Genomic DNA, 23,292 nt, shown 5'->3' on the forward strand with positions numbered 1-23,292 from the left:
AATATTACTCTTCAGCTCTCAGTCTGTAAATTGTACCTTGTTATGGATATGTTATTTGTTTGAATTCCTCTTTGTTTGTATCTTTAACCTAACTTTGTAAGCGACTTCTGTATATTACGTTCTGCCCTTGGTATGTGTATTGTGCTTTGATGTTGATGTTTATTTGGTTCTGTTTCCTTGTAAAGCGACCTTTGGTGTTGGAAAGTTGCTATATAAATAAAAAATATTATAATTAATATTATATACAGTACCAGTCAAAAGTTTGGAAACATTACTATTTTTAATGTTTTTGAAAGAAGTCTCTTATGCTCATCAAGCCTGCAGTTAAAAAAAAAAAAAAAAAAACAGTAATATTATGAAATATTATTACAATTTAAAATAATGGTTCTCTTTTTTAATATACTTTAAAATGTAATTTATTTTTGTGATGCAAAGCTGAATTTTCATCAGCAAGTACTCCAGTCTTTGGTGTCTTATGATCCTTCAGAAATCATTCTAATATGCTGATTTATGATCAATGTTGGAAACAGTTGTGCTGCTTAATATTTTTTTATAACCTGAGATACTTTTTTCAGGATTATTTGATGAATAAAAAGTTAAAAAGAACTGTATTTATTTAGAATAGAAATCTTTTGTAACAATATACACTACCGTTCAAAAGTTTGGGAACAATAACTTTTTTTTTTTTTTTAAGAAATTGGTACTTTAATTCAACAAGGATGCGTTAAATTGATAAAAGGTGATGGTAACGATTTATATTGTTAGAAATGTTTTTATTTTGAATAAATGCTGTTTTTATGAATAAATGCTGTTAACGTTTTACTCATCAATGAATCCTGAAAAAATTATTCCAAAAAAATATATTAAACAACTGTTTCCATCATTGATAATAACTGAGTATCAAATCATTATATTAGAATGATTTCTGAAGGATCATAAGACACCAAAGACTGGAGTACTTGCTGATGAAAATTCAGCTTTGCATCACAAAAATAAATTACATTTTAAAATATATTAAAAAAGAGAACCATTATTTTAAATTGTAATAATATTTCATAATATTACTGTTTTTTTTTGTTTTTTTTATTTTTTTTTTAACTGCAGGCTTGATGAGCATAAGAGACTTCTTTCAAAAACATTAAAAATAGTAACGTTTCCAAACTTTTGACTGGTACTGTATATATATTTTTCATTGATTTATTTTTCCTCTTATTATATGTATATGTATTTATTTTTTCTTTCTTTGTGTGTTTTGTTTTGTATTTACGGTATTGTCCGCTTATATTTTGTCTTATGTCCTACTAAAATAAATGAATAAATAAAATAAACTAGTTAACTAATGAGACCTTATTGTAAAGTGTTACCAATATTTCTCTTGGAATATTTTTGGCGTTCTCCTTAGTATTTAGCTTTTGAAATAAAGTATTTTGATCTCTCTTTTTTTTTTTTGGAATAAAATAATGTTTGAATGTTTTAATGCCATTTAAACTTTAAATGTACATTTTGATTTTCCAACTTTACTCTTCAGATTCTATTTTTGTTTTTTTAAATATACATTTAAAAAAAAGTCAACTGCATGGACAACGGCCTATTCTGTGCCTTTTTTTAGAGAGAGAGAGAGAGATAGAACAATGTCACTATTGTGCTTCAGGATCACAGCTGGCTGTCAAAAGCTGCTTTTATACTGACTGTCTCTTCACACAGTGGATGTTCCACAGTTTCACATCTGGTAATATCCAGTTACATTTAGAATGTTTTACATCCTACAATAATGAGAGATGACAAATTTTGACAAAGCCAAATTTTGGCTTTAATGTTAGCAAAGCAATTTAAATTAACTCTGCTGACCGCACATAAATAAGATTTCTGCTTGCTTCCCTTTTTGTGAAATAATGATCCTTTAGTTTCTTTTCAGAAAAAAAAAATGCTGTTCTTAGACACACACATAATATACACATTCACAGGCAGATCATGTCTCATCTTATGAGTATGGATGATTTTTGTCCTCATCAAACTTTGTTTTTTTTCAAATGGAGACATCTCAAATCAATAACTCATAAAATCAGTTATAGATTTTCCAAGAGGGTATATGTTCAAATAAGTCAGGTGATGCATGCCATAAGTACCTCAGTGTGACAAATGTCCCAGTGTGTTACAGTGTGCCAGTGTGTCTCTGCCATGCATATTTTTTTAGTCCACATTCAGTATAAAAAGAAAACCTTGTCACATTTCACGCTTGGTTTTCCTTTAACAATGAATGTATCAAAGAAATGTAATCTGTGACTAAATAAAATGTTTTTCTTCAAGCAAACTAAAAGATTTGTTTAATAGTGTCTGTTCACTGTCTACAAACCTATACCCAAAGAGTTTCATGGTCGGTCCACAAACTTTCTGTACAACTTGGGCCAGTTTGAATGGTATACTACGCCGCCATTTCTCCACCTGTTCTGATGAGTTTTTTTGGGTGGAATACACGCCACCTGCCTCTGTTGATGCATGCGTGTTCCTCAGGATCCAGTCCCGTGCTTGTGTCGTCATCGGAATCTCAGTGAAATTGTACATTTCTGCTGCTTTCTGCATGGGGTACCTGGCGATATCCTCGTAACGTACTAGCATATAACGTTTTTTCAGCCATTCAGGCTGACTCAAGCCCAACTCGGCGGAGATGCGGATGTTGTTACAGTTTCCTTCAAGGCGTTTGACCTCCTCGTCCTCTATAGGCACGTCCCCATTCACAGCCCAACTTTTCCAGTTCCGGTACTTACCGGCAAATGCCACCATCCTCGATGCCAGGATGGCTCGAGGATCTCTCACCAGCTGTATGAGTTTGATATCTAACCGAGGGTCCTCTACTAGAGAACGAAGTGTGTCCAGCTGCCGGACCCTCACTGTTTTGATCACCCTGTGCTGTTTTTCTAGGCAGACCTCAGACGCCAAAGTCAGATTGAGTGGTCCGCAATGCCTCGTCCTGCAGCGGTACCTCTCAAAAATGTCTTTTACGACCGGAGTGCAGACTTGCTCCTCGCACAGGGCCATACTGGACTCTCTGCGGAACAGGGCAGCGGTGACGTGGTCCCGTGGAGGAGGGTTAATGAAGTGCTCCAACATGGAGAAGTTACACAAAAAGAGATGCTGCAGGACATCCCTGTACACCCAAACAGAAGTGCTAGCATTTGTGCCACTCTTGCCAATCGATAGCATCCTCTCCACGTGCCAGAGTGGCTCAAAGAGGTAAAACATGTTGCCACCATGTTGGTTGAAGAACTCGCCCACAAAGGAAGATCCTGTACGAGTGGTGGCCATCAAGAGGATGTGCTTCCGGCCTGCCTGAGTGCCATTCTCAGAATAAATGCCCTCTGGATAGGAACTGTTGTCCTCCATTACTACCAGACCATTGTAGGGCACTGGAGGCTCCGCCGTCTGTATGTTCCGTCGGAGTGTCAGCTTGTCTGAGACCCTGGAAATATTTTAAAAAACTAATTAAAAATCATTTAAATAAATATTATTTCTGGGCAGCTCAGAATGAATAATTATTTTCAATGAATTCAAGCATTCTCACCTTGAAATGATGTTGTTTTCTTTTTCAATGATGACAAGTGCCACAATGCAGATAATGATGACTGCATACTTGTTCCTCATTCTCAAATTAATTTCTTTTTAGGAAATGCCTCCACAGACTTCTAAATAGTCGCTGCTGCCAACTGTTTTGGGTTCATCTCATGTCAGAACCTGGGTCTACAATTCATCTGCAATAAACAAAATCAAGACAAGAGTGTTGGCACCATTTCCACACAGACATAAAACTCACTAACACACCAGCCCTAAGTATTGATTCCAAGCGGTGAGAGATTTATACCGTTTGGCACAGGAGACATTTCAGCTTTGTTCCCAAACAAGCAGCCTGTACTGTCATCACCTGTCCAGTAATTCCACTAATGTGGAATGATGAGAGATGTTGATGAGGTCCACAGGACACAATGTCTCTCTTTGGTTACTGCTTACTGTGGATCACCATGAATCAGTACTACTTTAGCATTTTAATGCTGAAATATAATAGTATTTAAAGCGTCGGTCAAAGATTTAGGTAATATTTTTGTGCTCACCAAGACTGCTGTAACATATATGCTGTGTTTTGGCTCTGTTTTCTCTGTGCCTGTCGTTTGACCCAGAAGTGGGTTTGATTGTGTATTCCGTTCACCTGTTGTTCTTTAAGTAACTCATTAGTCCCTGTGTATTTAAGCCCTGAGTTTCCCTCTGTGTCTCATTAATGTGTTGGTTGTGTTTGTCTGTAGTTCTCACGTGTTCCTGTTTGGTCTATTATTAAAGGATTGTTGTTTCTTATTTATTCATGTGCTACTTTCTATATAACCACCTGTGACAGCTGCAATTATTTAATAAAAAAAACTGTAATATTTGTGAAATATTATTACAATTTAAAATTACTGTTTTCTATATTTAAATATATTTTAAAATGTAATTTATTGCTGTGATGGCAAGCTAAATATTCAGCAGCCATTACTCCAGTCTTCAGTGTCACATGATCCTTCAGAAATTATTCTAATTTGCAAAGTTGAAAACAGTTGTGCTGCTTAATATTTTTGTGGAGACTGGTCCCCTTTTCAGGATTCTTTGATGAATAGAAAGTTTAAAGGGGTGGTTGATTATAATTTCACTTTTCTAACTTTAGTTAGTGTGTAATGTTGCTGTTTGAGTATATAAACAACATCTGCAAAGTTACAACGCTCAAAGTTCAAAGCAAAGGAAGATATCTGCTTTTAAAGAAATCATTTTTTAAGGACTACTGGTAGGGACTACACGACATTCCTCCCGGGTTAGTGACATCACCAACCCTAGAATTTAATAATTGTATAAAATATCTGCTTCTCTTACCTCCCTAAAAATGGTTTAGTCCGATCTAAAGTATTTATTAATTATTCAGTCAGTGACAGACAGACCCAATAAAATTGTAAGTCCCACCCCAGCTCGTGAACAGAACCAATCAGAGTTGAGGCGGCAGTGCCTGAAGTTAACGATGAACTTGGTGGAAGAGCAGGAGACTGACTGACTGAAAAATGTCGGGGAAAAGAAAACATAAATCAGGGTACCAGAAACGCCATGAAAAGAAGGAGAGGGAAGCCAGGAGAGTTGTTGTATCCCAGTCGATAAAAAGACGTTCTTAAAGACAGGTTGTATTGTTATTTCGCTGGGAATAAGAAAACTACCATCTACAGCCTGCTGGGTACTGTCACTTTTCATTATCGGGGTGCATCACAATCGACCGAATGATTAGGTTGTCAAAATTACTGTCTTTTTACACTATTGTAAATAGAGTTAAAAAATTTACACAAGTCACGACGCATTGCATTATGCACCTGACCTGCTGGCTGATGATGTATTTATTACATCAAGAAAACACGAATACAACACACTTCACTTGGATGAATACATTTATTAGCTTTATTTAATAATATTACCAGTTCAATATTATCTTTATTAAAAAATAAGACAATCAGTTATTTTATTTTTAAAATTTGACTGCATTCTTGTCAATTTCTAAATGTTTACTTTTTGATTTCTGAATTATAACAGACTGATGTGAAAAAAACATTTTTTTGCTGTTAATTTTTTAAAATTGGTTAATTTAATAATTTCTTGCTTTTTGTTAGTTTTTATTAGTTGTAATTTTTATATAAACGTTTAACTTTCAAAATAAAGGTTTTACAAAAACATCACCATCTTCTGTTATATGTGGGCCTCTATGTACAATAGATGAGCATGGAGGTGGGAGGATGGTGGGGGCCCACATCAATATTTTTTCAGGGGGCCCCGAATCCTCTAGCTACGGCCCTGGCTACATAAATTCATCAACTAACCATTCAGAAATGCATGGCCTGTTGCATTCTACATGTTGTCACTTCTTCTTGAGTCTCTCCATCATTGTATGACTTCGGTTTGAACATAAAAGGCTAAAAGTTTTTGAAATTTTTAGTGCATGTCTGTGTGAGGTAAAAGGACACAAGTTGTTGTAGCTCCTCCCCCTGTGCTGGGAGCAGCAGCTCATTTGCATTTAAAAGGACAGACAAAAAGAATTGCGATTTTGCTCACCCTCAAAAAGTGACAATTTTAACAGGCTATAAAAAAAATTGGAGCTAAAACTTCACATACACACTCTGTGGACATCAAAGACTTATTTTACATCTTTTGAAAAGGGCATTATACCACTCATTTAAAAGAACAGCATTTATTGTGATGAAAAGGTAATCTATCCGAATGAGAATGGAGTGATCCACAAGCTTCACAGCAAAACGCTAAGGAGCAAACAGGAAACTAAATCATAACTCAGAAGCTTTGGTTCTGCCTCTAGGCAACCCACAGTCAAAAAGAAAATGACACTTCCTATTGCGACAAGACTGAAATGTCTTTATTAAATCTTGGAAACCAGATGTGGAATTTTGTTTGTTTTACAATGAACCATTTTCATTTTCTGAGAAAAGAGTTAGGTAGCCTATACAGTTTGTGATAAACAACATGATGGGTTTCCTCTGCAGATGGTTTAAAATGATCTGTTGTTGTATAGAATTTATTTAATGTACTTTTCCATCCATCTTAGGAAAGCTGACAGTAACTACACAAAAATTCTCAGCTGCCCTTTCACCGAGGGTTCAGGACCTCTGAATTCCACAAGCCAGTTGTTCACAGTGGTTTACCGGTTTAATTAACCCAATTGTTTGGAGGTTTCTTTCCTCGTAAAAAGTTGTATCACTAGATTTAAAACGTAAATACTTCGAGATTTGAACACAGAGCTTTAAATAGGCTTTATGACAGTTCTAAGGAAAGTATTAAAGTATGTATAACAGGCTCTTTATTTGTACTGAGTATAAAAACTCATAATGTAATGGAACGGTTTCCTGTAGGGAAGTGGTAAAGGAAAGACACCATTACACCACTAAATAAATTGGGCAGTTCCATTGCAATAAAACCAATAGCTTTAGAGCATGTTTGACCCCAGATAACCCCACTGAATGGCTTTAAGTGGGTGAGCTGCCATAACCTGCCATAGCTCTGTTCAGGACTGTCGTTTACCAGAAATTCTATGTGTACCTTTACAGCAAGGCAAATAACACCAGTTGACAGGGGTTAATCTGGACCATATCAAGAATACATCTGTGCAAATAATCCAACCAGACCTCTGCCAGACAGCGGCTTTTATGAATGTGACATTTTCCTAAACCGTGCTAAAAACGCAAGGAGAGACAGTGCAATATTGCAGTCGTGAAGTAAGACGTGTACCGGTGGGAAAACTGTCATAGGTAAATGCCATGCAATTTGTCTGCACAAAGAGTAGCATTTGGATATGACACAGTTTTCGAGCCGTCAAGGAATGATAGTGTGCAGTCTAAGTAAATATAAACCAATTATGTCGGCTTATTATGCCATAGCCGTCAAACTGTCAGGCACGCCGGTTGAGCTGAGATCTTTACATATTCAAAAACCACTGGAGCATTTGACAAATCTGATGATCTGCTCAAGCAGAAACGGACATCACTCTGTTCATCATTCCCATACAAATTACATTAATGGCTTCTCTTACAGCCTTATAGATGTGTTGGGGGGGGGGGCTTAAATAGACTTACTGTATAGCAGTATTTCGGTTTAATTTTCTTTGTGTATCTTTTTAATCAGTATCTTTTTTAAATAAAATATAGTGCATCTGATGCATTCAGACTGGTCTATGACATATGGTCAATCATTTTAAACCTTTGGGATAGCACCAGTTTTTATCCAGGAGTATTACATGGATATAATCTAGTGTCATTTTCTGTCAGAAAACATGACACAGGAAGTGAGTTAGCATGGGTATCAGAGAGGTGTGTGCTGTCTGGGGCCAGGGATCATGTTTCATCCTTGTGTTTTTGTCTTGTTTCATTACTGAGCGCTTTGCGGTTCAGCAGTGCGTGATAGCGCCTTCTGGGAGATAGGCAGTGTTTAGCTGGAGTTCTTCTATATGAGATAAATCCACTATTACCAGTGACAGGCTCACTTGTGCTGCTTGGACCCACAAGTTGCAGCTGTAGCAGCGGTGGAGGAGGGGAACGGGAACAGGGGTGCATTTGTCATGGACATATCACAAAATGTATACATTAAATGAGGCCGCCCAGTCTCACACCCCACACCCGCTCTGATCTGCGCTTCACACATACACCAATACCTCCTGCCACCCCCTTCCTGCCATTTGACCGGTGTTTATGGTCTGTGTGGAGGACGTGAGCCGGGTCTTCAAAAAACTGAAGACTAGGAAAGCTTCAGACCCAGATGGCGTTTCACCTGCCTGTTTAAAAGCCTGCGCTAAACAACTGGCTCCTATCTTCATGCAGATCTTCAACAATTCCTAGCTGCTTCAAACGCTCCTCTATCATTCCCCAAAAAAGCAAATCACTGGTCTTAATGTTATTGGAGAGACCTGAAGGACATTACCGAGCAAACAGGTCTGTGTATGATCCAGTCAACAAGGGACCGCACTACATCCTGCAACATCTCAACAGACCTGGGGCTTACGCAAGGATCTTAGTAGTGGACTTCAGTTCGACTTTCAGTACCATCATGCCTGATCGTCTCAGCCAAACTGACCCAGCTCTTTGTGCCAGCCCCAATCTGTCAGTGGATCACCAGCTTCCTGACAGACAGGCAGAGGGAAAGTGAGACTGGGGAAACTCACATCCAGGACTCTCACTATCAGCACTGGTGTTCCTCAGGGATGTGTGCGCTCCCCACTGCTCTTCTCCTTGTACACGAACGACTGCACTGCACAAGTCCCCTCTGTCTAGCTCCTGAATTTGCAGATGACACCACAGTCGTCGACCTCATCCAAACAGTTGGCTGTCTGGTGCAGTCATAACAATCTGGAGCTGAACACGCTCAAAACAGTGGAGATGATTGTGGACTTCAGGAGAAACCACCCAGCACTCACCGTCATGAGTGGAGTCATTTAGGTTCCTGGGCACTACCATCTTTTAGGACCTGAAGTGGGACACTCACATAGACTAGATGGACACAGTTCTACTCGACTGTCATTGAGTCTGTCCTGTGTTCGTCTATAACTGTCTGGGTTGGTTCAGCTACCAAAATAAGACATCAGAAGACTACATCGGACAGTCAGGACTGCTGAGAGAATTATTGGTACCCCCCTGCCCAGTCTCCAAGATCTTTACACCTCCAGAGTGAGAAAAAGGGCTAAGAACTGTAAAACTCCCAAGACTGTACATTGTCTCTATAACTGTAAATTTGTACATTACATCTCAGAACTATACATCTGTAAAATAACATATATGTGCATTCAAATCTATTATATTTTTTCTAGATTTCTATTACTGTATTATATTGTGTTATTTGTTTATTTTTTAAATAATATTATAATTGTGTTATATTTCATTTTTATTGCCTAATTTCTATCTATGTCAACAATAAGTCTATACGTTCCTCTGCACTGGAAGCTACTGTCACCAAGACAAATTCCTTGTGTGTGTAAACATAGTTGGAAATAAAGCTCTTTCTGATTAAAGAGACGTGGCACCAAATGGCTTCTCTCTCACACACACATGCACACACATAGTAAGGACACACTATTCTTTCACTTGCTGTTTTGAAGTAATCATTGTGGACAGAAGATTGAGCATGATGCCAACAATCTAACTACTAAATAAAATAAATAAAATAACTACTAAACAGTATGGTAACATAATTTTTGCATTGTAAAAAAAACAAAACAACGAAATATACACCTTAAGTTTTTTTTAGTTTGTTTTGTTATGTAGACGAATAAAAAAAATAATAATTATATGCATTACATCTTCTGTCATACATCTTTTAGATTGCAGCTTTAAGATTAGATTGGTTAAAAATTGGTCCACAAAACCGTTTTATATCAAGCTGTGTTTTTCTGTGATACTTTTTGAAATGACAAAATCCTCAAATTAACTCAGTCACAGTCATTTGATCATATGGCTACAATTATTGCAAGAAGAATAACAGACTGACTGACAACAGACTGTTGCAGTTGTGCTATTTACACAACTTTGGCAGTAGTGAAAGTTATTACAGCGCGACTGTGGTAAAATAAGTATATCATCGACCTTAGGCTACTGAAAGAAAAAAAAATCTTACCTCACTGACTGAACGAGTCTCCAGTGGTTCATCTGGAGCAGCCTGAATGATCGCGACCGGTACACATTGTTCCTGTGCGTATATGAAGACTCTGAAGTAGCCCACTGCACTTATCTACGTGAGTGAAAACGCTAATTACACCAAAAAGTTAATTGGCCTATTAATAATTCCGCATTTCATGCCCTGACCATCGTATTTCCACGAACAAAAGGAGATCATTCAATGAAAAGGATCTTCCAACTTAGGCATTTTTGCTGGAACTCATAAGTTGAAGGGTCCCAAATTCATTTCCAGACTCTCGCGACATTGAAGAAAAAAACTTTGATTAATTTATTTCCATTTGCGTTTTTCTCCGGTGCAGCATGCTGGAAAACGTGTCCATTACTCGGCGGGGTCTCCAAGTTTGGGCTATACTTGGATACACGATCACGTGGTCAAATAAGAACCCCCAGTGTGAGTGTTCACAAGGGCTTTTCTGTTTGAGGAGGGCCCTGGGACACTCTTACGTGGATTCCTTCACCCCCATTTTGCTCTCGTGAGTCGATGGGGGTCTGCTAAAACTAAAACACGCTGCGGTAATTCACGGAGATATGAACCCGTACACTCACTGCATGAATAATGGCCAAAACAACTGTTTGAATTACGACGCTCCTCACTCAGTGTCCCTTTAAAAATTACTTTGTAACATGGGTTCAGCCAAAAGTTTCATTAGTTAGGCCTACTGTTAAACTGGATATTTTTAAAACAGTGTAAGTACGTTTTTAAACGTCTTTCTGTAGTTATTTTTAGATGACAGTGTTGGCAAACATCAGTTAGTAACTTGGAGTAGCCTAACCTGTGCAGGCAGATGTAGCCTAGACAGGCTAGGATTTATGCGTTTTATTTAGTGTAGTTCTCTTGTGTTTTACTTTTCGTGTTTGATGTGCTGCTGATTTTGCACCGAATGACCCCTTAAGGATCACTGAGGCATGGACTCTTGAAATATCTTAGTAGTACCACGAGGGAGAGCCTCGAAACATTCAGCAATAACATCATGTAACCACGTGGGGGCGGTGATGTACAGTGTTACTCACAATATTTTTTTCAATTAACTACAATGACTAAAATATTCACTTTTGCTGTTGAATGGACCAATTGTAAACTGCAGTTGTATAATCCAAGCATATCATATAGGTCTATACTGATTTCAAAAGCAATACGTACTGCCAAGCTGTGTCTTATCAAACCATTATAAAAGTGCCAGAGCTGTGCAGTTGAGGAACTGTATGTTCTTGTCTCATTAAACGTATGGTGTAAATGAGGTATCATTTCCATTTTTTTTCTTGCAGCAAAGGTTATATATATATTTAGTGAATTTATATAAATTATTTTTAATTATTTAAATTGATAAACAAGTCAAGTCACCTTTATTTCTTTATATAGCTCTTTTTACAATACAGATTGTTTCAAAGCAGCTTTATGGTTATAACAGGAAATTAATGCAACAAAGATTGTTTTGGCTGTACAGCAGCTCTAGAAGAAAGTCATTGTCCAGTTTAAGTAAGTCCAGCATTGATTCATTTCCGTTGTAAAAATGATTAATTAAATTAGAATGAATGGACATTAAACAAACAACATAAGCACAGTCTAGATCAATTTTTATTTGAAGGCAAGTTCATTAAAACAAAATAAAACATAGTTTGTCTTTCTTCGATGCGTGTCTGCAACTTTATCCTCTCCATAATGACCGCTTTAACTTTATTTATAGCTTAAAAACGTTTGTTTACATCTCTGAAAATACTTTGGAAATAGGAGAAACATGAGAGAAAATGATTGGCTTGGTAGACCATGTAAAAGCTTAAACTCTGAGCTATAGTACATCATATATTTTCAAATGAACTGAAGTTTGTGAGAAGATTAAAATGACGCAAATATGTTGATGACCCAGACTTTGCATCCAGTCCAAAGCTTATTTGTAATCCAAGACATAACATTCAAAAAATGTGGATTGAAGATTTCAGATCTTTAAAAATGTGTTATAGTTATTGAAACTGGGATTCTAATGAAATAGCTAATCTGTCCCAGAGGTCCCAGTTTAGATGTCCTTAACAGTGACCTTGTTATAGCCCATATGATTTGCACATGAATTCTGAAATTGATTCATTAATATCGAGTTGTTTACATTATATTTTCTAGTAATTATAATTTGTTGTCTATTTTGTATAAAATATTTAAAATCACTATGGCGGATCCTGGGTGTCATTTGAGGTTTCTTTCCATTGTGAACTTTTTTTTCTTTTAATGTGCATGTCCAATTTTAGACTTATTTTCAGATTTAAGAAGATGATAATATTTTGCATAAAGGGCAAATCTGCCTGTCATTCAAGATTTCTATTCTGTCACATAATCCACACTGCTGATGCATGACTGACGCACAATATCCAAAAAAAAAAATTCCTGGGTAATCTTACAATAAACTGGATTTTTGACCTACTGTTCTGTTTTTGTTTTCTCTCTGATTGAAAGAAGTTTCCTTTTAATGTTACATATCAAAATGATCATAATTATCTGTAATTTCATTATGTAGACAAAGCAAGAGCATTGCAACAAATCTGGTAATCATAAGCAATATCAAGGCAACATTTTCATGGTCATATTAAAGTAATTGATATGTTCATGTTCTTTTCTGTGGTGCACATGCAGAGATGCTTCTGGTTTGTGTGTCCCTGTAGACTGGCTCTGAACACTACATGATGATGAAGGATTATTGTAGGTTAATCTGCTTGCCTGCCATCTGCCTGCTCCAAACAAATTAATCCTGAAAGTAAAGCCACACTCACAAATGTAGATGAAGGTAAATTGGCAGGTGTTTCGTTTTGTGATCCACACAGCTGCTCATATGAGCAAAATGTAATACGAAAACAGTTTCACTGGATTCTGAAACATTATTAGAATTTGCATTGTCAAGAACTTGCATTCAAAGTCAGTAATACCATTCAAAGCCACTTTCACCCATACCTATGTATTTAGCTGACTTAAATTTATAACTATGAACACTATATTTATCCATATATATGTTTTTTTTTTCTACTAAATGATCCATATTAGCACTTGACCTGGAGAAACTAGGACACCGTAAAAGATTTTGTTTAGCATTAAACTTCAACTAAATTGAAGCATAAATCAGTGTTAAAAAGCTCTATAATAAAGGTCATGAAAGAGAGAGGAGGAGACATTTGCTAATGCTGATGAGTATTAGATTACATAACTTTATATTTTAAATGTGGTCTGAACATGTGCTCTGAAATGTAAACTGGATTGTCATTTTTTTTTTGTGAAGATTATGACATTAAGACTATTCTTCCTTCATATATGAAGAGTTCAGATGCAAAAGCCTCTAAGTGCCATCTGAAATTTTCTTCTAGAATGATCATTTTTATCAAGCTTGTATATTTAAGTTCAATAATTTCACTTAAATGACAACTAATAGGTAATTTTCATTGCCTTTTAAGTGAAATTATTGAACTTAAATATACGAGCTTGATAAAAATGATCATTCTAGAAGAAAATTTCAGATGGCACTTAGAGGCTTTTGCATCTGAACTCTTCATATATATATATATATATATAGAGAGAGAGAGAGAGAGAGAGAGAGATATTATGTGTGAAAACAGCACATAATATTTTACACACACACCCGAATTAATTGTGTGTGTGTGTGTGCGTGTGTGTAGCATGAAAATGACAATGCATAAAGTTTTCTAAAAGTGTATAGGTTTAGGGGTAAGTTTAGTGTATGGGGGATAGTTTGTACAGTATAAAAATCATTATGTCTATGGAAAGTCCCCATAAAACATGAAAACACAACATCTCTTAAAATCAGGCGATTCTTTCATAATATTTCTTCCAGTATTAATTGATTCCTTTGTGACAGAGATCTAGCATTCTAAAAATGGCATTTCAGTAGTACCACATATTAGAAGATGTTCTAGAACCTGTCATATCAGGTCAGGTGTTCTACTCATGAAGCCCTAGTGGCCATTAGCTGCAAAAAAGATGGGCTTCTAAAAATGTGCCATGGGTTAAGGCTTGTCATTGGATTAGGCTCTTAGCACCTGTCTTAGCTCTACTCAATCTGAAATAAACACCCTTAGAAGGACTCTGCCGTAGCTCTCTTTACTAGTGCGCTGTCTGGCCTGCTGTAAATGCTTTGCTTTATTAGGATGAAGAATTCTATGGGAATACAATTTTCATCATTTCTTCTGCTAGCGCATTTCTGCTTTGGTATGTATTCATGAAAACCTTTGAACCCGAATGTGACTCAGGCGATTAAACGTTCCTTTAGTTGAGTATGTTATGCTGTTGACTGGTGTAGATAATCTTGACTACTGTTATGTACTTCTTTTATGTTCCTCCATCATTTGCATCACCTTTATTCCTGCTTGACAGTAGGAGTTGAGCAAATACAGACTTGTCTGAAAGAAAACTACATCTAAATCTAAATTTAGATATAAATTCATTTCAAAAGTGAATTTATATAGTGAAATAGATTTGGTAAAGCAGGGGATATTGAGGCATGTATGACGTAAGACACCTGTAATCCCAGACAAGTGGATAGAGAGAGTCATTAGTATTATTACATTATGCAGTGTGTGATCAAACACATGTCAGTAAAATGACTAATATTGTGATAGGTACAGTTGTTGTACTTGTCCTCATAAATCTGGTTACATTACACTGTTAATTGAGGTATGTTAATCTGATATCTGATTATTGTTGTTTATAGCTCAGGCTGACTATGCACCGTATTTCTATGATAATGGGCCCAGCAGTAACAACGGTAATATGGCAATGTTCAATCTCTCAGAGGATACGCCAAAAGGTAAGGTAAAACTTTTGTACCATCTGATTAGAAGACGGTTTGATTTATCCTATTGTTGTCTCCTGTCTAATTGTAAACGGTATTAACATGGCCACTGCTGTTTTCCAAAGACCACGTGTCTTGAGCTGGGTGCAGGCTTGGCGAATTTGCCCTTTGAGCTTGGCATAATAAGAAAACATTTATATTCATTATAAAAATGCCCATGGAGTCTTTTCCAGGTCTAGAAATCACACTTTTTAAATAGGCCTCCTCATATATCCAGGTTTTTCAAGACATTGGGAACCCTGGTTCCTCAAAGAAGAAAAACAAAATAATTAACAAAATCTTCTCTTAAATAATTTAAAGCCTCGTACTGCTTTAGATGTCATTTTGATTTGACTTGAACAGAAATAACTGCTTACAATTGTAAATTACAGGAACACAGATATACGTTCTTAATGGAACTGACCCCGAAGGCCAGCCCGTAAAGTATGGAATGACCTTTGAACCCGGATACAAAGAATATTTTCGTGTTCATCCCAAATCTGGAGCAGTAACTCTAATAGAGGAACTTGACAGAGAGGTACATTTCAAAACGCGTATCAAGTTTTAAATGTGCTGAGAACATTACAGTGACACTAACCCCTCTGTTTATCACAGGCACAAGATGATATTGAATTCTTTGTCAGCATCTCAGATGGCCTTAACAAAGTAAGTATTGTTGATTTATGATTATTATCTAGTGAATGTGATGAGTTTTGCAGTGATTGTCTTTCTAATGCTCTGGTGTCATGTCAGGTAGTTGAAAAGGTTTCGGTTATTGTCACGGATGCCAATGATGAGAGACCACAGTTTCAGAACATGCCTTCCATCGTAGATGTGCCAGAGGTGAGGAATCTTGTCTCAGAGAATCTGTACTTAATTATTCTTTACTAAATCATTTAGGTTCCTATAGAATATTTTTTGGAACAATACCTGACCAGCAAAAATGATTTGGATTTGAATGTGATCTGTATAAACAGACTTGTTTGAAAACTGTATGTGTTTGCACAGAACACTACATCTGGGAGCAGCATCTACAAAGTGCAGGCAGTGGACAGAGACATCGGCTCTGGGGGATCAGTCACTTACTTCCTCCAGGTAACATCTGGCATCCATTTGAAATATCAAACATGAACTCAAGGTCAAATGAAAGTACAGGATTACTTCTTTTTTTTCCCCTCTGTTTTCACCCTTTTGTTCATTACTGCAAAGTCTCATAGAATATTCATATAAACAGGTCATACTCATAACTAAAGAATAAATCTATGATGAGCACATTTGAAATTGCATTCAAAGGGGTCATATGATGCTATTTTAAAAGTTAATTATTTTGTTTATTTGGTGTAATAGAATAGGTTAACACATTATTTTTCACATACTGTACTTGCAGTACCTCTGTTTCCAGTCTGTCTGAAACGCACTAATTTCTATAAAGCTCCTCCTTCCGAAAAGCTCAAAGTGCTCTGATTGGCCAGCAGACCCAGTGCGTTGTGATTGGCTAAACACCTCAAGTGTGTGTCTGAAATGTAATGGCCCTTACCAAAACACACATTTAATAATAATAATGTAGTCGGTTTTTACCATCAGTTCGAGCCCGAGTTGGATTCTGCAAAATGCGGATGATAAAGCCAATCGATCAGAAACAACTTTGCAAGCATGACTTGAGCATAACGTTTCACAGCACATAGCCAGCGTTGTACTTTCCTAGGTTCAGGAAGCTGTCCTCTATAAAATGATTTATAAATAAATCTTAACCTCATCCAAAACCTGTTCTCATCCAAAAACACAGCGTCTCCGCGACATGACAACAACAGTTTTATTTAATGAAACCTCGCCTTTCATTGCGTACTGTATGCCTTTGGGCGGGCATTAAGCTAATATTTCACATTGTGACGTAGATGTTTGAGGAAATATTATGTGGCCTTCGATCAAGACGTTTTAGGCAGGTCTGGATCAGATCGAGCAGAAGAAAGTTTTTATATTTCCCATTACGACACAGTATGGATATTTCATTCCTTTTCCTTCATACTATTCATTATTGACTATTTTATCACAAGCTCATTGACATATGGGAATCCATATAGAGTGACAGTAGAATCTCTTTGTTTGTTCTCAAATCTAGAGCAGTGAACCGAGCACAAAGTTCGCCATCGACCACCATAGTGGTGTGCTGCGGATAAAACCAGGCGAAGCCCTCGATTATGAGAAATTCCGCACACATTTCATCACTGTGGTGGCAAAGGTGAGAGGGAGTTTGTTCTCCTTGTTTTACCAGTTCAAACTTAGTTCTTCCATTTACTAACTTTATCTGCTCTACCAATTATCATTTTAATTCTTTGGCTGTTATAATTTTTTTGCATCATAATGAAATATGAATTAACACTAATTTTTGTTTTCAGGATGGAGGTGGCGTTTACAAAGGCAAGCAACAAGTGATGTCATCATCTGCCACTTTGACGATAAATGTGATTGACACTCAAGACACTCCTCCTGAGTTTGTTGGAACTCCTTACTTTGGTTATGTCTATGAGGTCTCTTCGCCTGTGAGTATCCATAGTAAAACTACACCATGACTTCTTACGAACACTCTACAGTCCATTGTGCTTCAGTGTGATTATCAGTGATTAAAGGCCAATTATTATATTATATAGACACACTAAAGTTTGTAAGTTGACAGAAGTCTCTTGTGCTTCATATATTTGATCACGAATACATAAAAAAAAATTTTGAAAAGCTATTTTGAAATATTATTATAATTTAAAATAACTGTTTTCTATTTTAATATATTTCAAAATGTTACATAAAGTATTATAATATGCTGATTTGATTTGAACATGTTTGAATTTTTTTTCAAAAAATAAATAATAATGCTTCATGGCAAATGTTGTCCACGTTACAGTTTGATCCTGCTAAAACATTTGCACAACAGCACAGCATGCAGCTAAAATCAGATAAAAAAAGATACAAATAAAGAAAGACTGTACTGAGCTACTGTACACATGCTCTCAAGACAAGATAGTGTATCCCCTATCAAATATTAAGGAAAAATTACAGTTGAATATACCTTGCTAGAATACATTCCTTACTTTATCTGCTAATGTTACCCTGTTGCTTTTTTAGCAAATGCAGCTTTCTCAGATTAATTTTTTACCCAAAATGAAAATACTTTGACAAACTGTGTTAAGTCAAATCAAGTCTCCTTTATTTTTTTACAGAGCAACAATGATTCAATTATGCAAACATAGATCAAGTCGGCTGTAAAGCAGCTCTAAAAAGACAAATGTGTCATTGTTCAGCTAAAGTCAGTTCAGTGTTGATTCAGTTCCATTGTAATAAATCATCTGTTATATAATTAAGTGTGCAAACTTTACTGCTCCTTGTCTAAGATCTAATTACAGGGATCTTTTTTACAGGGATCTGAGATATTTACAGTTATTGCCAAAGATGGAGACATGGATAATCCAAATCCAATCATTTATTCGTTAGAATCTGGTAAGTATTATTGGTTAATATGGAAATGCATGGCTGGTATTATGGCTGGAAAGGAATTTCATCATGAGCTTTCTCTTAACAAATTTCCAACCAATTTACTCAGGAGCAGATGGGGTTTTTGCCATCAATAAAACCAGTGGATGCATCACTCTGAAGGTGTATCCAGCAGACCTGAGGAGGGAAGTCTTTAATATTAAAGTCAAGGTTAAACTCATTTTTAAACTCTATTTCTAATTCTGTTCTATTCTGTCTCAAGTTTGATTTTTGATTTTTTTCTGCTATCAAATGTTTGGTGACTGGACGTTGTTTCTCTCTGGTCTCTGACTTGAGACAGAGCTTAAGCCAATTTCAGGAATAAGCCAATTACTAAAATCTCTGTCCATGTTATATAGTTACATCTCTTTTAAACTTGCACGTCCTCATTACGACAACATGGCTTTTTGTAACTGCTGGCTGGTATAAATGTATTCAGTTGAATTAATAATCAGTAATTTCTTCCTTTCTCAGGCTTCAGAGGTTAGTCCAGAGGGGAAACGCTTGGACTTTGCAGTCACTACAGTAACCATTAAGGTAGTGGATCTGAACAACCATCCACCCACATTCTTTGGAGAGAATGGACCACAGAACGTGTTCGAGTTAACTATGTATGAGCATCCTCCTGTGGGAGAGTTCCTGAGGGGCTTGAAAATCACAGTCAACGACTCTGACCAGGTGGGCACCATTTGTTTCAGCAGCAGGTTACAGGCTCGTCTTAGCTAAAATGAGTGCATGCAGGTTTATACACATTAGAAAGAAAATCTGGCGATCTGTTCTGCGTTTTAAGAGAATTTAATAAAAGCTGATTGAGTGTTAGAGTAGTTTTGTAGAGCAGATCAACCATTATTTAAAAATCAACTAGATAAGACACCATTAGTTTAATGTATTACTTCCCATGTTTTCTATGAGCACTGTTCAGTCATAGTTACATAAATGACAGAAAAGCACCCAAACAAGCAGGTGGTCCCTTTCAAGCTGTTGTCATATTACGCAATAATATTTGTAGTTATTCAGCATTTAGTCACATTGATATGTAGAATTCATTACTCATAAAAGATCACATGGATTAGCACATGATTTGTCCAACAATCATTGTTTGCCATTCATTTAAAATGGCTTTAACTTATACCATTTCTATGTCTTTGATAGTTCTCTCTATTAGCTTTGTGTGAAAGTTTTGTGTTACAAAATATGTTTAAACTATATGCTTGTTCTCAGGGATCAAATGCCAAATTCCACCTCAGACTGGTGGGCCCAGGCCGCATGTTACGAGTGGTCCCTCAAACCGTTCTGAATGAAGCCCAAGTCACCGTCCTTGTAGAGGATTCTGCTGCAATGGATTTTGAGAAATCACAATTCCTGACATTTAAGGTGAATAGAAATTCATGGGAACTGTTTAAGAAATGTGTATTATAAAATATGTGCTCAATCCTGAATATATGGACAAATAATGAACCAACAGATTTGTTGCATATGTTACACAGTCATGTATGTTTGAGGAAAACAGTGGATGTTGTACTTTAATTTGACTTTAAAGTGCAATAAAATAACGAATTTCACAGGGTCTTTCTCAGGAAATAGATTTCTCAACAAAGTTAGAAAATAACAGGCTTGATGAGTCAAATTATCCATTTTCTCAGAAATATCAATGTATCAACAAATGTTTTCATATCAGTAAATGTATTTTTTTATTCAATGGACACGAAAATGGTCTTATAAAATACAATTACTTTTGAATCTATATGTAATTGCACCAGTAATGGGGACAGAAATGGCCTGAGAATGACCCTACACTATTATAATCAATAATATGCTACCATTTGCATAAATGTGTTTATGCTCATTGTTTCTAGCTCCTCGCTATAGAGATTGACACACCTGAGAGATTCAGTGCCACGGCAGACATAATCATTCATCTACTAGACACCAATGATAACACTCCGAAATTCACTTCTGATTTTTACATTGCTCGGATTCCAGAAAATTCACCAGGAGGATCCAATGTTGTGTCTGTGACAGTGAGTACAGAGCACTCTAGACATTATATGCACAAAAAGATTAACATGTTTGTCATTCTCTCTAGACTGCTCTGTTTTTGGAAAAAGACGCATTATACGCATTATTCATTTAAATATAACATTTGAGGGGTTGGCTCAGAATCCCAAATCATGCTCAGTATGTGAATGCATGCTAAACAGTCTATTACGTGGTAAGCTGCCAGATGGCTATCATTTTCATTCAGTTGTGTAACACTAAAACCCCAGATTTGTGCTTTAATAGACAAAAATACCATCATGATTATCTTTTTTTATGTCAGAATACTCAAACAAAATGGTACAGCTTTTTTGTTCTACAAAACTATGATACTGATCATGTTTATTTAAAATGAACACATCATATTGAATCTAAAAACAATAAGGTTTAAATGCACTACCACTCAAAAGGTTTGGGACAGTGATATATGTATTTCTTTTTTTTATTCATATTTTTAATCAGCAAGGATGCATCACATTTATCAAAAGTGACTAAAGACATTTATAATGTTACAAAAAATAGTATTTAAAATAAACACTGTTCTTATAAATTTCCTATTTATCAATGACTCTTGAAAACATTTTTTTACAGTTTCTGCAAAATTATACATATTACAATGATTTCTGAAGGATCATGTGACGCTGAAGACTGACTGCTGAAAAATCAGCTTTGCCAGCACAGGAATACATTACATTTTAAAATATATTCGAAAGCAAATACTTTAAATGACAAAAATATTTCACAATGTCACTGTTTTTACTGTATTTTGGAGTTATTCTCCAAATCTAACCCTTATGCAGGTACAATGCTAAACTAATTTCTGTCCGGATGTAAACTTGTCCCACTCTGCCCTCCATCAGTGGATAGAGAGATTGAACCCTGTTGAGATTAACCCTCACCCTGTGTAAGCAAGTGCTCGCCACATGGGAGTTATCCTGTTTCTGGACTACAATTTGCTAAATGACCTGCCGGATTTTGACCTCGGAGGACATGCTACAACAAGGGAAATAATGACGTAGCCAGATTAACAAATCCCACATCGCCCCTAATGTTTTGCTTTTTGGCTAAAAACGTCATCTGTTCTGTTACGTAGATGTTGGCATCTCGGTATGCCAGTTGCTGACGTTTTCTCCTTATGCTCTCTGCAGGCCACAGATCCTGATTCTGGTCTTTGGGGTGTGGTCAGATACTCCATCTATGGCTCAGGAGCAGACCTGTGAGTACCCTACCCCCACATTTAATGTTTGTTTCCCTCCTTTTCAGAGTGTGTGTGTGGTCTTTTTAATGCCTGAGATCCTACTGATGAAATGCCAGCCGACTGGAATAAGCCACATGAAAAACAGTTGCTTATGCAACATCATTAATGCCAAAACACAGACTATTTAGCGAATGGGAGCACAGGAGGGATGTGAGCTCACCTCGATTCATCACACACAGCCCACAGATACTAAAGCTAGGCAGAATTCAGTTTCCAATAACTTTTTATGTTGTTGTAAGACTTGTTTTCTGACTCTTATCTTGCTGTACTCAGGACTAGCTGTACCCAGGTGGATCTGATTTTCCTTTCTTTTATTAGATTCCAAAGGCAGCGCTCAAATAGCTGAAATATTATTGCCATCTTGGGACAGAGTTCAGTCCTCCCGCTGTTCTCGGCTCTTAATTCAAAAAATCTGTCTCAAGCTTCCCAAACCCAGAGACAAATTCATGGTCTCTGATAGTAACATATTTGTTATACCTCATAGAGCATAAAACACATAAATATAACCCATATAAATGTGTAAATGATGACTTGTTGACAGAACAGGCATGGTAAAGCTTTCCGGTAAGCTTCCTTTTTCCAGCTGTGTGAACACTCTCATTGGCAAGGCTGAGTGAGCGTGGGATCTTTTCTGTTTTGTTTCTGCCAGACAGACCACACAGCCTGCCAATAGCAGCTTATGCCTGATTTTATTTACCCGACAACAATACCTCTAAATTGACAGTATGCAGTCTTTTGTATGCAGTTTCATTCATCAGATTTTATCATTGTCAGTATTTAATAATATTTAATGAACTACACACTTTGTCAAATGACAACAGTTTTTCACTATACAGAATCAATTAACTAGAACTGCAAAACTAAATTTAACTGCAAACAAAGAGTTACTTGGCCCTCCATATTGGTTAATCCACTAATGGGATTTGAGCAGAAAATAGACTGTTCTTTTCATGTTACAGCCCCACTTAAAGGTGCATTTCTGCACATTAGCTGCACAAAATGGAATTAAGTATATATAAAAATAACCAGACAGATTTTCAGAACACTTCCACAACCTCCAGGTTTAGACAAACAGGTCAAACAGATGTTGTGTCGGGCCAGTCATATAGAGCAATATACGTACACTACCGTTCAATAGTTTGAGGTTAGTACTTTTTTATTTTATTTTTGAAAGAAATGAATACTTTTATTCAGCAAAGACATTAACTTGATCAAAAGTGTCAGTAAAGACTTCAAAGATTTCTATTTCAAATAAATGCTGTTCTTTTGAACTGATTTCAACATTGATAATAAATATGAAATGTTTCTTGAGAACCAAATCAGCATATTAGAATGATTTCTGAAGAAAATGACACTGAAGACTGGATTTATGATTGCTGAAAATTCAGATCACATGAGTAGATATCTTAAAGCCTCTATATAAATTGGT

General features: G+C 36.4%; 2 protein-coding genes across 7 annotated transcripts in view; one reads left to right on the forward strand and one right to left on the reverse strand.

Annotated features, from left to right (window-relative positions):
- cdhr1a (cadherin-related family member 1a) overlaps positions 1-23,292 on the forward strand; it is a 120,588-nt gene that overhangs the window by 93,999 nt on the left and 3,297 nt on the right. For 3 of the 4 annotated variants that reach the window (XM_079855731.1, XM_079855732.1, XM_079855734.1), the window contains exons 1-14: positions 14,199-14,424; positions 14,927-15,022; positions 15,439-15,584; positions 15,662-15,712; positions 15,800-15,889; positions 16,055-16,141; positions 17,166-17,285; positions 17,443-17,586; positions 18,457-18,535; positions 18,639-18,739; positions 19,043-19,246; positions 19,790-19,942; positions 20,425-20,589; positions 21,754-21,821. In XM_079855731.1, coding sequence (XP_079711857.1) covers positions 14,346-14,424; positions 14,927-15,022; positions 15,439-15,584; positions 15,662-15,712; positions 15,800-15,889; positions 16,055-16,141; positions 17,166-17,285; positions 17,443-17,586; positions 18,457-18,535; positions 18,639-18,739; positions 19,043-19,246; positions 19,790-19,942; positions 20,425-20,589; positions 21,754-21,821 — 1,583 coding nt within the window. In that variant the 5' untranslated portion in view covers positions 14,199-14,345. Of the gene's footprint in view, positions 1-14,198; positions 14,425-14,926; positions 15,023-15,438; positions 15,585-15,661; positions 15,713-15,799; positions 15,890-16,054; positions 16,142-17,165; positions 17,286-17,442; positions 17,587-18,456; positions 18,536-18,638; positions 18,740-19,042; positions 19,247-19,789; positions 19,943-20,424; positions 20,590-21,753; positions 21,822-23,292 lie in introns of those variants that run through there. The other variant, XM_079855733.1, reaches the window with a different exon arrangement.
- Positions 1,791-10,240, reverse strand: chst3a (carbohydrate (chondroitin 6) sulfotransferase 3a). 3 transcript variants are annotated; one of them, XM_079855763.1, is made up of 3 exons: positions 10,162-10,240; positions 3,560-3,746; positions 1,791-3,457 (listed from the first exon to the last, which is right to left on the reverse strand). In XM_079855763.1, exons 2-3 carry the CDS (start codon positions 3,637-3,639, stop codon positions 2,284-2,286), a joined length of 1,254 nt encoding a protein of 417 aa, XP_079711889.1. In that variant the 5' UTR covers positions 3,640-3,746; positions 10,162-10,240; the 3' UTR covers positions 1,791-2,283. The 3 variants fall into 3 exon arrangements, with proteins under 3 accessions (XP_079711889.1, XP_079711890.1, XP_079711888.1); XM_079855764.1 differs by lacking the exon at positions 10,162-10,240 and adding an exon at positions 4,104-4,146; XM_079855762.1 differs by lacking the exon at positions 10,162-10,240 and adding an exon at positions 3,917-4,096.

The sequence above is a fragment of the Squalius cephalus genome, assembly GCF_949319135.1.
Source record: "Squalius cephalus genome assembly, chromosome: 21".
In the NCBI taxonomy this organism is placed as follows: domain Eukaryota; kingdom Metazoa; phylum Chordata; class Actinopteri; order Cypriniformes; family Leuciscidae; genus Squalius; species Squalius cephalus.